Source organism: Ursus maritimus, unplaced genomic scaffold (genome assembly GCF_017311325.1).
Source record: "Ursus maritimus isolate PB19 unplaced genomic scaffold, ASM1731132v1 scaffold_25, whole genome shotgun sequence".
Classification (NCBI taxonomy): domain Eukaryota; kingdom Metazoa; phylum Chordata; class Mammalia; order Carnivora; family Ursidae; genus Ursus; species Ursus maritimus.
The window spans coordinates 12,515,953-12,530,129 of NW_024425008.1; the positions used below are offsets into that span (position 1 = coordinate 12,515,953).

The following is a 14,177-nucleotide window of genomic DNA, read 5'->3' on the forward strand; positions in this document are numbered from 1 at the left end:
AGAGAGGGCCTCACCACTGACCTCTCCTGCCCATGGTCAACATTCTCTCTTAAGATTGACCTTTAACAAGAACGGGTCCGCCATCATTCTCCGGAGAAGACCCAGCCTGTAAGTGCCCAAAGATGCTACAGACCTTCCCATGTGGGCGCACCAAGGGAGAACACCAGCAGAAGCTTTTAGGCCTGGCCCCGCTGAAGGTCCAGTAGTCCTGCCCATGAGCTCCGGGAAGCAGATACCAGAAGACTAGACACTGGCAGCTCTCACCAGGACTTCCAAAGGGATGAGGAGTCGATGCCTCAACGGAAGGTCTGTGTGCTTTTAACAAAGAGAGGAAGTGGCAATTCCCAAGAGCTGGCATGAGCTGGATCCAGTGAAGGAAACTGTAAACCTGGCCTCATTTTCTCCGGTGGTAACGGAGTTCACGACACACAGAAGAAGAGAGCACGTAAGCACCTTCCATGGGGTAGCCACGTGCTAGAGGATTTCCGTCATCTCATTCACTCTTACAACCACCTTGAGGACACTGAGGCACAGAGCTGTCACCTGCCAACTCGTGCCGCTTGGGAAAGCAAGATTTGAGTGCAGAAATCTGTTTGAATCCAGAATCTGGGCAAATTTTACTATATTGTGTTGATTAGGACACAGTGTTAAGAGCAGTCTTAAAACAACAACAAAACAAGTACATATTAAGCCTGAAGATTTAAGGAGGGATGTGTGGAAGCGGAGAAGACGAAAGGTCTGCAGGGTGGAAACAGGATGAGACGCGGGCGTTAGCTCCACAGGCTGACGCGGAACCGATGGGCAGAAGCTAAGAAGAAGAGCGCAGCCTGTTAAGAATGTTCTCACACTTAGAACTGCGCAAAAGAGGGGCGCCTGGGTGGCACGGCGGTTAAGCGTCTGCCTTCGGCTCAGGGCGTGATCCCGGCGTTATGGGATCGAGCCCCACATCAGGCTCCTCCGCTAGGAGCCTGCTTCTTCCTCTCCCACTCCCCCTGCTTGTGTTCCCTCTCTCGCTGGCTGTCTCTGTCTCTGTCAAATAAATAAATAAATTCTTTAAAAAAAAAAAAGAACTGCGCAAAAGAGGATGTGCCAAATGGCCTTTATTAGGGGATTGGTTAACGAAGGTAGGCCGTACTGATATAGACAGCTCCTAAAAATTATATTCAAGAATTTAAGTATATGGCGGAATGTCCAGTGTAACAAGTGAAAAAGAGAAAAAAATTATGACTACATGATTCCATTTATATGAAATGTCCAGAATAGGTAAATCCGAAGACACATGAAGTGGACTGATGGTTGCCACGGGTAGGGGAAAGGGAGAACAGGAAGTGACTGCTAATGGGTGCTTTTTGGGGTGATGAAAATGCTCTAAAATTCAATATCGATGGCCACACAATCTTGTGAATGTATTAAAAACCATTATTAAAAGGGTGAATTTTATGGAACATGAATTGTATCTCAAGAAAAAAGCATGAGGAACAAAAAGATGATAGTATGTATGTGTAAAGAGTACAGAATGTGTAATTGTATATAATAAACAATATTATGCTTAATTTTTTAAAACCGTACCTACAGATCCCAATTTTGTGAATTATATCTCTGCATCCATATGGTGAGAAAAAATTCTGGAAGGAAATACTAAGAGTTAACTATGTTTTACAGGTAATGAGTGATTTGATATTACAGATTTTATATAATAAACACTTCTTTTAGAATCAGAAACATACTTTTGTAAAAAGGGGACTGGGCGCCTGTTCAGGTAACAAGCTCCTTGTCATAGTAAGTATTCCCAAAAATTTGAGAGTCACCAGATATGGATATTTGCACTGAGCGTTTGACCTACAATGTATGATCTAGTCCTTTTTTCTTTTTTTTTTTTTCCCCCATAGGCTCCACACCCAGCATGGAGCCCAGTGTGGGGCTTGAACTCAACAACCCTGAGATCAAGACCTGAGCTGAGATCAAGAGTCAGATGCTTAACTGACTGTGCCACTAGTCCTTTTACCTGAAGTATTATTTTATAATTAGTTTCTCATTTATTTTCTATTTTCTTTTTATAATCCATTATCTCAAATTTTGCCTCTGGTACCGATCTCTGTGGAGGGAAAAGAAAATTATTTTCCTATAAAACACAGTAATTAAAAAAGAAAGTCACAACTTGAAGGGTATACTAATACCCAACAAGGGGAAGGAAATTAGTTTAAAAGTAAACCGTCCGTGTTTATAGGCTGCCATGATAGCAAGATGATGTCACAAAATTTAAGAAATTGTCTTGCTCGTGGAAGAAGCTCCAGATTTCTCCCTTTCCTCTTTGTGAAAGTGAAAATAAAACTTTAAAATGAGACATTTCAAGTACTATCTGCGTGTGTAAATACACTCGCTCCAAAGGTTGCTGACACCCGGGCAGAGCATAATTCTTATGAGGAAAGCGGCCACCGTTTTTTTAGACCCACGTTCAGGGATTGTCAATGGGAGAGGCGGGCCGGCGGGCTCCTCTGCCCTCATCTGCTCTCCCGCGGGGTTCTGGAGCATGGGCTAACTCCTCCCACTTCCCTGGCAGAGGGTTGAGGGCAGTGGGAGAGAAGCTCCAAGCTATAAAAAACTTTCAAGTTTTATTTCCTTCTAAGGCATCCTGAGTCACTGGGTGCTCCAGCCCCCAGTGCCCAGGGAAGTTCAGCTCCAATCGGAAATGTGTGTGTGTGTGTGTGTTTCCTGAACCAAAGCTGCTGAAAATCCAGATGACGTTGCCACTTGGACTGAATCTCTTGAAGGCAGAGTGGGAGCTTCCTATTTCCGTCCTGGGAGGAGGATGGAAGTCACTTAATGATCAGTTTCTCTGACCCACGTTCCAATATGACATCACAGTCTAACAGCAAGCGTACCCTCCACTCCACCCCCAGCGCAGAGCTGCTGACACTTTAAAAATCTCATGTCACCTCAAAGCATACAGCACGCCCACTATTTTTCCTCCCACCCTTTAGGCTGCAATTTTTTTTTTTAGGTTTTATTTTTCATTTATTTGAGAGAGAGCACGCGAGGGGGAGAGAGAGAGAGATTGAGAGCATGAGCAGGGAGAGGGGCAGAGGGAGAGAGAGAAGCAGACTCCCTGATGAGCAAGGAGCTGATGCAGGGCTGGATCCCAGGACCCTGGAATCACAAGGGCTGGATCCCAGGATCCCCGGATTACGACCGAGCTGAGGGCAAACGCTTAACCAACTGAGCCACCCAGGCGTCCCAGCCTGCAATTTCAATTTGAACAAGTGATGCCAAGCTGGGTTGGTCAGAATCCCAGAAAGCCATTTCGTCCAATAATCTTATTTTAACCGCGGAGGAAACTGAGGCCCAGGGAAGCAAAGTGCCTGCCCATAGCTACAGAGGGATAAAACCAAAACTAAGACCCAGGCCAAAAATGTCAGGGCAGAGGGTTCTGTCCCCACGGCAGTATCCACATCCTTAATTCAGCTCCTGTATACAGGAGGGGCTGAACGCTCCCTGGAAGTGGGGCTCCAGCCTTCTGACCAAAGCAGCGGCTCTCCCTGTCATCTTCCCCCTTCTTTTTGGCCCTCTCGCTGCTTTTGCATAGAAATAAACAGGCAAGGCAACCTGGAAAAGATCCTTCTGGAAACAGAGGTGGCCTTTCCTGCTCCAGAACTTTGTCTAGGATCAGGGTCTGGAATAGGACTGATGAAGGGGAAGGTTTCAACTCCAGGGCTGTAAAGTTACATCCCATCCCTTCTCCTCGGCTGCCCCGCTCTTGCCATCGGCAGAGGTATGTGCTTATGTAATTTAAAATTCCCATCCAATTTTTAAAGTGCATTCACGCAATTCCTAAAGACACTTGGGATTAACACTGAGGTTAAAGGGCAATGAATCTTTTTATAGTGTGCGTTTTCCCGCATCGAGTGAGCACGGATACAGGAATAGGCCACGAGATCGTGTTCAAATGTCAGCTATTAACAGCTGAGCCGAAAACTAGAGCAAAGCTGTCGTGGGATGTGTCCGTGGTGCTTCTGGCCTCTCCTGCTCACCTACTGTCCTAGAGCCTGGGTGGAATTACATCTGGGGGCAGGTGTACCTTGTTCATGAAGCAGAAGGGGCTGGAGGCTATACGAGCTAAAAACCTACACAGTTCGCAGTTAGAGATGAAAGGCTGCAGAAATGTTTATTGAATACAGTGCCAGGTTTATAAATAAAACTTATTTACAATTTCCATAGAGTTGGTCCCCCATCAGAGAGGTGGTTAAATCTCCAAACAGTTTATCTCAAGATTTACAGAAACGTTCAAGTACATCTCCTTTCCAAATGGCCACGGTGAAGGGTAACTTCTGTTATCAGAACTCCCGCCATCTTTGCTACAGACGTGTCGAAGGAACATTAGAAGAGCTGGAGAAAGAACACACACTCCACCCATGCCGATACCTTCTTACTCCGAGGGATACGGACAGCAAAGGGTTTCTGTCTCCTACAAGACAACTTCGGGGGATTGAAAAAAAAAAAAGGAAGGTACTAACTGCCAGCTGAAGGGGATAGGTTAAGACACATTCGTGGAATCTCGTCACTGCCGAAAGGATAGTGTATTTCAGATATACAATAATTAATTCAGATGTTGAAAATAATTGAACAAAAGAGCAGACTTTTGACCAAATTTACATTCTTTGTTTAGGAAGAAATTCCCAGTATGCTGAGGGGCTAGTAATATGTTGCTACTCCAACGGGCCACAGCGGCACTAGGGAGGCCTACTGGACGGCCACTCGTCACAACACAGGTTACAGGTACAGTCAGACATGCATTTATAAAGAGAATATAAAAATATGTACAGTAGCTCATTTTCGATGTAAGTTGCCGAAAGACACCAATTAGAGTGTGCAAAAATTCATTTGTCTAAAAATCAGAAAAAGCCTTCCTTGGCAACAGTGCGTCAAAAGCCCATCTGAAACTTCAAGATGCATTTGCCTTGCCCAACACCTACCCCCAACAGATGGAGAACAAAACTATGAAAGTTTGCCAAGTACTCAGCAGTTTCTTATGGCAAGTCTCAGGCTCAAGCGGGATGCCAGTTAAACTAGTCACTTTATATATATATAAATATATGTATATATTTATAGAGCAGTTAGAAGTACGGGGCAAGAGTGTACAGGGAGGTGCTAACCAACTTTAAGGGTATGGACCCAACACCCAGCTATTTCCTCTCACGAACACATGCAGCCTGCAAACACCCCGCCTGGGCTGGTCTTCCCCTCAAAAGCCAGAGGCGAAAGGCTCCCACGGACGGGGCTGCCCTCTGCACCGAGCAGGGACTCAGCACACCCTGGGGGAAAGGCTTCGCCTCCTGTACAGGATGCGGGCCATGTGAAGAATCCGGTTTCAAAAGCAGTCTTTTTGGAAGGACTGTGGGACCACTGCAATGGAGCCCACCCAGCTTCTAGAAAAAGACTTGACAGAAGAGTTAAGACAGAAGGCAAAGTTTTAAAAAACAAGTTAAATGACCCCCAACTCTCTTTGAAACTACCAAGAAGCCAACGGTCACAGGCCTGAGATGGGTCAACACTTGGCCTCCTTGCAAGAAACATCCAGGAGCCCTCGGTCCTCCCTCTCTCACCTGAAGACCCTCCGAGGTGTTCTCAGGTGTTCCGTCCAGATTCGGGGAATTGTGAAAGTCCCCTCCAGCTCCGTGTCTCTCCTACAACCACCCAGTCTAAGGACCAACGGCAGGAGATGGGCGGGCTCCTCTCCACTGCTCTGACCTATCCCTCTGGCAGGAAATTGAACAAGCTGCAAAATGCCAGAAAGACAGGGAGTAGGAGAGGGAGAAGCCAAGGGTCTCTGTAAATCAGCCCTGAATGCACCCATTTGGCTGCCAAGAGCTTCTTGCCGCCTCGCCAGCAGCCTGCCGCGGGTCCCTGGCAAATGAAAACCTCTCACAGAAACACTCAAAAAACCCAACCCTTCTTCCTGGTGCGATACAAAACGCACATCCAGCCTGCATTTCAGAACGAGTTCTGCCCTAGATGCGGTATTTCTTTAAAGGGGTTTTTAAAGCACACCAATCCCACTGCAAAGACCAGTACCGGCATCTCCGTTTTGGTTACAGGTTTATAATTAGACACAAAATCCCCTCCAGGCGGGGGGGGGGTAGCAAAGTCAACTTTGAGGGGCAAAAAACAGGAAAAGGAGGCTAAGGGAAGTATCATCATAAATTAGAAATCATGACTCAAAGGTGACCGGTAGTGTCTTTCAGGCATAAAGACTGGCTTAGAAGGGACTACTGCTTCCACCACACGGCGAGGATTGAATTACAGACAGACACACTCAATCATGTCTCTTGCACAGATGGTCTCAAGTAGTTACGTAAAACAGGTAAATCAGCAGCACGACTGAGAAGAACCCCTAAGTACATGCTTGAGAAAAAGTGGTTTTTTTCCTTAAGAAGAGCGCCACTGCCTGAATAATCATTAAGTTACCAGGGTTCACTCCCCCCCCACCCCCCCACCCCAGTGAAAATACAAGTAGACCTACAGGGCCATAGATAGGATGAAGCCAGTGCTGTCTGCCCGGTTCGAGGCAAGGTCTCAGGCTGAGGTTGGTGCTGGGATGTCAGGAGGGAGGGAGGGCGGGAGGGTGACGAGCCCAAGGCTGGGCTGCGGGCTTTTAAAGGTACTGACCTCTCCTCCGACTGCCTTGTCCCCGTTGAGATCTCAGCTTTACAAAGCATTTAACACCACTTTAAGTTAATGGTCTTTTTTTATTGGAAAAAAAAAAAAAAGACTAGCATTTACAACTTGGAATGGACGTAAATTATAATTTCTTGATCAGCAAATGTTGATGGTTGTGCTGAGGTCCACGGCCACAGCCTACTCTGCCGGCTCCAAGTCATGGATCAGGAGGTTTTAAAAACAGAGAGTCCAGAGATGCTCCCTTGGTAAAGGTTTCTTTTTTTTTTTTTTTGATTTGTGTGAATGGTGACAGCCTGACACCCATTTCGCTCTAGGACAACGCGGACAACGCTAAACCAACACACGCAGCATGCCACCGGGATGAGTGTCACCGTCACCGGGGGTGGAGGCACCCGGAAGTACAAGGGGGCCGTCCTGCGAAGTGGGGCTACAACTAGACAGTTTATCCTTCACCCATGCTTCTGCACAGCATCCTGAGGTAAACCAATTTAAAATGTTTGTTTTCAGTAAACTGGCTATGACAATTTATACTAACAAATTGAACTAGAACCCATCTGAAGAAGTTTTAAATTTGTTTTTTCATTTTTCGTTTTTAATACAAATGCCTGACTGTGCTCAATTGTCAAGCTGCATGCATGAAAAACTGGCCAGCCCAAACAGTGTATTAATCATGAGCAAATGGAACTGCAAGGAGTCCACTAGGCGCTTCCTTATCATTAAGGTAGTACAAGTATTTATATCGTAAAACTCATGTGTAGCTTGATCTTGAGGGGACAGGACCACCAACCAATACATGCAGATTGTGTGTGTGTGGACAGAAGGTACTTTTGACATTCAGTTTTGCTATATAGAAACAGAATGAGTAAATGAACTTTTTTTTTTTTTTGCAAGAGGTAAGTAAAAGATTCAATTTGATTCTTCTAGAAGGGGGGAAAGGAGTTGAAAGTAGACCTTCATTTTGCAGTCATCATCTGTACGAATTCTGAAAAGACAAATAATCATAACTTTTGGTTATCTTCAAAAGCAGCTTGAATGAACACAACATCTCTACTCTGCACAAGGAAAATAAATAAAATCAGTGTCTCATGAAGCAGTTAACTTGTGCACAGATACTGAAGGGAAGACTATTACGAAGTAAGCTGAAGAGATGTAGTGTTTTTACCTTCATAGTTGACTTGCCCATCTCCATCAATATCTGCTTCTCTGATCATTTCATCTACTTCTTCATCTGTTAGTTTTTCTCCTAAGTTGGTCATGACATGACGGAGCTCTGCTGCACTGATGTAACCATTGCCATCCTGTAAACATCAAGCAGGTGCTACTGAGAGCAGTGGAGAGGGCTTCTGAGCGGTCTGACTTACTCGCGCCCTCGTCCGGCACTGCCAACGCTGCACATGGGGACAGGTGGCCCAGCTCCAGTGTCCCCCCCCCCCCAACCCACCAAGTGCGAGCCCCCGGTGAACACCGAAAACGCAGGGGCTTGGCCGACGCCACCAAACTGAAAGCAGCAACCAAGAAACGTGGTTCAGAATTCCCCACCCTCAGCCAATTTAAGGCTGCCGCAGTTAAGTCGGCATATTTCCAAGTCAGATCACCACAGAGGCCCAGGCAATTCGGTTTAAGCATTCTAAGTATTTCAGCAACGGTAGCAAAGAAGCCGTCCATAAGGACCGTCTGCAACACAGCCGCAGGATTACCTTGTCAAAGACTCGGAATGCCTCGCGAATTTCTTCTTCACTGTCTGTATCTTTCATTTTTCTAGCCATCATGGTCAAAAATTCTGGGAAGTCAATGGTGCCATTACCTCAAATTAAAAAACAAAAGCTCCCATCAAATAAACGCTCCAGTGATGCCCCCCGGTCACGATAATCCCCGAAGCCCGTTAGAGAACGGTTAAGACTCACTCGGACAAACCGATCAGTTATTTTATGAGGTTAAACCATTTGTGAGTCTCAACTGTTCGAATACTTCGCAGGGCAGTTTCCCATGATTCCTGTCATTCCAACTAGTAATCAGGGTCCAGGATAGCACTTTATGATGCAAAGGAAACTGCACGTGTGGGTTCTTGACCGCTAACGGTGCTTGTGCAGTTCAAGAGCAGAAAGCCCACGGCACCCTTCCACTCCTGATGGAAGCACTCGAGACCGCCTCCCCACCCCCACCCCGAGTGAGGGGGAGCCCTCGGACCTACCACTACGCCTGGGCTCGTGATGCTGGTCAAGGCCCAGAACTGGCCCGCCAGTACAACGAAATGTTTTTACGGAAGAAAAGGATTACGGGAGGGGGAAAAAACCGACTTTCTTATGCCACAGACCATAAAGTATCACATACAGTCTTCTCCAGAAAGCGTTTCCGGGCCACGTTCTGATAAGTCACCTAATCATTTTTTCTCCAACTCAGGATCTTTGTTTCCCCATTAAGGGCAAGGCTCGGAAGTGTTTCCATAGCTCAGACCATTACCACTTAGGAAACTGGGTCAGGAGTCTCTTGTCTGGCCGGTATTCCAAATACCTTCCCCTCTAAAGTTAAGAGTTAAGCGAGCAGCCCCAAAAGACAAGCCAGAAGATCAACAGTGTAACTTGAATTAAACGGAAAAATTAAATTAGAAGAAAAAAAGCCTTAGGTTAAATTATTCATTTTCACCAGTACCTTTAAATCAAAATATTCATTCAGAAATCCCTTTGGCCTCCAAAATTTTAAAGCATTATGATATTCATGCAAAACAAAGTAAATTATTTGAAGTGCTATCTCGTAGCCATGCAAAGAAGACATCCTTAGGCATTACATTTATCCATTACTACAATCTGCAGCCTGAGACAACTTCTCCTTCCTTGTCCCATACAATCTAAGGGCCTAATACACTTTGCCAGTCCCGGAGCACCATTTCCCAGGGTTCACAGAAAACGGGAGGTGCCCCCCCCTGTTCCCAGATGGCCAATCAACTTAGCAGTCAAACAAGAGGGAATTATGAGCTACCCCTCTTCCAGAACAACATTAATATGGATGAAAACGCTTTTCAAAGTTGCTCGAATGGGCTGAAACCACTTGTCAAAGAGCTCACCCAAAACTCCTGCTTCTAACTGTATGTGACCAAAGTCAATTCTACTTTATCACATTATGATACCGTATGTATTTAAATGGGTACTATCTAGCCAATCATCTAGAAAATAAATAGTCTAGATCCAAACTGCTTATTCTTACCTCATTTTTAAAAAATTTACCATGTTCTACAATGTTATAGAGTACATGTATATACGCGGTTTCCAAAAAGACACGGTTTTTCGAGAGGGGAATGCTCAAAAAATGGTTTACTGAGAGAAATGACCAATAAAAGGTCTCCTGTCCAGTGTTCTAGTCCAGAGGAACTGGTGACTAATTGGTGACCCCGTTACAGGGGACACTGCTTGTGGCTTCTTGGTCTGCACTTTATTCATCTTCCCTGTTAGGTTCTATCATGTACTCCCTACAGTCATTGAGCACTCCATGTCCAGGCTTTACATGAGCCTCAAAATTCTCTGTAATAAACACATCTTCAGCTCATGCTGTCCTCAATTCTACATTAACGTCTAAGAGTGCTCTTCTCCCACTTCACCTCCCACTCCTCTTGGAGACAGTAAGCTTTTTGAAAAGGTCTATGGCTATTTATTTTTACTTCCCCAAAGGACTCAGTGCAGACTCATGGGCCAGTTGATAAAAAAGATTGAGCTGTAGGTCATGGCAAGTAGAAAAGAACAATACACCGATCTGATCCAGGAAATGTTCTAGACAGTGAGCACAGCCAAAGGCAGGCCCATAATCTTCTATTTGCATTGTCAACGGCCGTCAGACAACCACCGAAAGGATCGCTGCGCATTTGCTTTGCTCTGGGGACCTGAAAGACAATCTTGTGACATGTCCGAACTTGAATTACACAACACTGGCACTCATTCATAGGTCTCAGCCCTCACCGTCAGCATCCACCTCGTTGATCATATCCTGCAATTCGGCTTCTGTTGGGTTCTGACCCAGTGACCTCATGACAGTTCCAAGTTCCTTTGTTGTGATGGTGCCATCGCCATCTTTGTCAAATAGGGAGAAAGCTTCCTTGAACTCTGAAAACAAAAGTTTACCCTTTAGAATGAATGTCTTTACCCAACCCGGCCGCAGTGCGCACTTCCCTCGGGCTTGCCAAAGCAAACTGTCCAAGTCTGCAAATTATCAGAAACTGCCTAGTCGTTATCTCCTGAAATAAAGACCACAATAGTCCTAGTGGACCAGCCTTCATTCAGCAGTCCATGAAGCAAACACTGCTCCTGGTAACCGGTTCCATGAAACCATGGTATTCTCACATTTTTAAAGAAAATTAAGCTTAAACACAATTAAATTAGGTCCTCAATCCGATCTGACAAGTGAAGATTGGTCCACATGTTCCCTTAGGGCCCCTTCCTATTAAATTGCTACAGCCACAGGAAATGTTGCTTTCACAGCAACAGGAAGGGGTAACTAGAAATGTACATTCCCAAGTAACCAACGTGTTCTGTCTATATGGCACTTATGGCATTTCAAAGGCATCCCTGGTTTCCTAAAGAGAAATCATCTCCAAAAAGTCCTCCAAGGAATACTAAAAGCTAGAATCTAAACTAACTCCCTCTGCAACTGTTCTAGTAGTCCTAACCCTCATTTCCACCCATTCCCATGTATTTTCAAATAGCAAGCACAAGCCTTCACGGTGAATTACGAAGAGACCTCTGGCATAAGAATTCTCAACTCCATCTGGGAGCAGCAGGCACAGGGCACTCTCGTGACATGCAAAGCCATGACCACCAGGAAGCAGCCAAACAGTCCAGAATGAAACAAGGATTCCTAGCTCCACTTCCTTTCCCAATGCCTCTGAAACACTGGCAAGGAATTAACACCTGACCTAAATATTTCTGCTTATTGCTTCCATTTAAATAAGTTCTTAGAAAACTGCTCAAATTATGGGGGGGGGGGAAGGGTCAGAGAAGTCACCCGAATGGAGTCATGCCTGGTTCTGGCCTACTGGGACTCCCTGAGGTCATCAACTTACCAGCAATCTGTTCTTCAGTCAGCTGATCAGCCTACACAAAGAAAGAAGAGGTTATAACTCAGTGCACAAGCATTGATTGAGAGCAACAGAGTTCTCTCAATTATACTTTTGATATTGACCTTTCAAAAATCACTCTTTAAAAAAAAAAAAAAAGCCAACCATCTGAAATTGTTAGCCCTTAAATGAGAACAACGAAAATAAAGGGAACAGTTTATGCTATTTTAAAAAACAAAGGAAGACAAAGAAGTGACAACATTTCACTTCAGGTTTTCTCTGCTGGGCCTGTGGCTGTGCGCTCTGAGGTCTAGAGGAAGGGTCAGTTCATAATTTGAAAAATGGCACCTCTAGTGGCAAAAGGCCACACCACATCGGATGCAGCGGCAAGCTCTGAGAAAGAAGAGCGCCACCTACTGTGCCAGGGACACTGCAGTCCCCCCCTTCCATCCGAGGATCCCAGCCTGTCGCTGCTGTCACCACAGCTAAGATCGCGGCCAGGGGCAGGCTTTTAGCGCACCTTGCGCATTGCTGTGGGCGCTCCAAAATCTCCAAATAGGCGTTACATAACGGCATTGGGTTGGATTAACAGGCTTTCATATCTATTTTATGAGATACAATTAAGTGGAAAAAATAAATACACAGCAATGGGTTACCCAACCAACTTCATTTCCATGTAATAAATGCTTTCCACTTAAATTAGGCAGTTATTTATTAAAAGCCTACCATTTATAATGGCTGATGCCCTCAAATTATCTTTGATAAAGAAGCCAGAGAAAAATGCAACCATCCTACAACTGAGCTGTTACAAAACGGCAAACGTTAAGTACACACAAAAGTACATAATAATTATGAGACTATACCATGTCTTTTCTGGAAAAAGAGCAACTACTAACTTTGCTAGAGAATACCCACTCTACCAATTTTCAGTATGACAGAAGAGCTGCTCGTAATAAACACACTTGACTCAGGCGGTGATGGCCATGAAGGTAATTCGCACCTGTATTGTCTGGTCTCTGCAACACCGAACCTGTGACCTGTGCCTCCAGCCAGGGGACTTCGAGAATGCAAGGAGAGCTAGTATGTATTTTTATTTTAATGAAGGACGCCTAATGAAGCCACTTACAAAGTAAGTCCTAATAGAAAGCTAACCACGTTATGTTTACTCTCTTAAATGAAAACTTTCCCAATAGGTGCGGTGTTCCAATATACTGATTTGGGGAAAAACTTATTTTTCAAATTAGAATTGGGTCTTCCTTCCTTTCTACCCCAGTCACCGGAAGGCGGTTTTCTTTATATTGAACGAAGGAGACACGGTGATTTACGTAACGCCAAGACAACATCTGTCTTTGTACAACAGGAAGCCCTGCCACACCTCGCACGAGAAGCTGTCACCTTACCGGGGAGAACAGTCCCACCTCACCGCAAAACTCTCTTGGTTAGAGAGCTTTGCGAGAGCATCAACCTGCCTCGACAAAGAAATACCCGCCTCCAAATCGGGCAAGGGTGCTCTGAACCTGTCGGGAGCCATCTCCCCATCCCGCCAAGCCAGAAAGCGCTGTCGGTGATGTCAGCCCAGCCCGCCCAGAGAGGAAGGGGGCTGTAGAAAACACACCCAGCGAGGCGCACAAGCGCATCTGGCAATCTAGAGGCTGCAGAGAAAGCGGAAACGTGGAGGGCATCTCCCTGCGGACTGCAAAGTGGCGAGGGGCCAGGCAGGGGTGCGTGCCCCGAGAGCAGGCGGGGTGCGGAGAAACGAGGCAGCCCCAGGGCGGGGGCACCGCCCTTCCCCGGCCAGGACCACCCCCCACTCCCACCCCCGCTCCGGGACCGCGCCGCGAGAAGGGGCCAAGCCCGCCGCGCGCCTCCCACCCGCTTCTGCTCCCCCAGGCGGCGAGCCGCACCGCCGCCTCCTCCCAGAGCAGAAACTTTGCGTCTCTAATGGAAACCGAGCCGCGCGCCAGCTCCCTCCTCCCCCGCCCCCCCCGCCCCAATTAGCGCGAGCCGAGTGCCTCCCGCGGGAAGGGACCTCCCGGTGTACCGAGGATCACGCACGCCTTCACTGCCGCACTGGGTGGGGGGCTGCAGGGGTGCGAAACAAGGGGACACGATTCCCGGCCACACCGCAGGGCCCCGCCCGGGCGCAGGGCGGCCGGCCCGCCGCTTCCGCCCTCTCCGCCCCCCACCCCTCGCCTTCCTGCCCCCACCCCACCCTTCCCCGGCTCCTTCCTTCCCAGCCCACGCCCGCGCCGCGCCCCCCGGGAGGGAGGAGGGAGAACTGCTCAGCCAGGGCGCCCAGCGGGGTCGCCGGGTGGGGGAGGAGGTGGACGCTGACTGCGCCCCCCAAGCCCCGGCCGGAGCAATGTGCGCCACCAGCTAGGTCGGGCCCATTCATTCTCCGCAGCCCGCCCGACCCGCCGCCTCCGTGCCTAGGGTGGAGGGCGGGGGGGGGGGGGGGGAA

General features: G+C 47.1%; 1 protein-coding gene across 2 annotated transcripts in view; it reads right to left on the minus strand.

Moving 5' to 3' along the window:
• Positions 1-6,723: 6,723 nt before the first annotated feature.
• Positions 6,724-14,177, minus strand: part of CALM1 (calmodulin 1) — an 8,112-nt gene continuing 658 nt past the window's right edge. The window contains exons 1-6 of one of the 2 annotated variants that reach the window (XM_040641539.1): positions 13,758-13,781; positions 11,723-11,753; positions 10,623-10,766; positions 8,373-8,479; positions 7,838-7,973; positions 6,724-7,657 (exon numbers count right to left, since the gene is read on the minus strand). In XM_040641539.1, coding sequence (XP_040497473.1) covers positions 7,629-7,657; positions 7,838-7,973; positions 8,373-8,479; positions 10,623-10,692 — 342 coding nt within the window. In that variant the 5' untranslated portion in view covers positions 10,693-10,766; positions 11,723-11,753; positions 13,758-13,781 and the 3' untranslated portion in view covers positions 6,724-7,628. Of the gene's footprint in view, positions 7,658-7,837; positions 7,974-8,372; positions 8,480-10,622; positions 10,767-11,722; positions 11,754-13,757; positions 13,782-14,177 lie in introns of those variants that run through there. The other variant, XM_008698739.2, reaches the window with a different exon arrangement.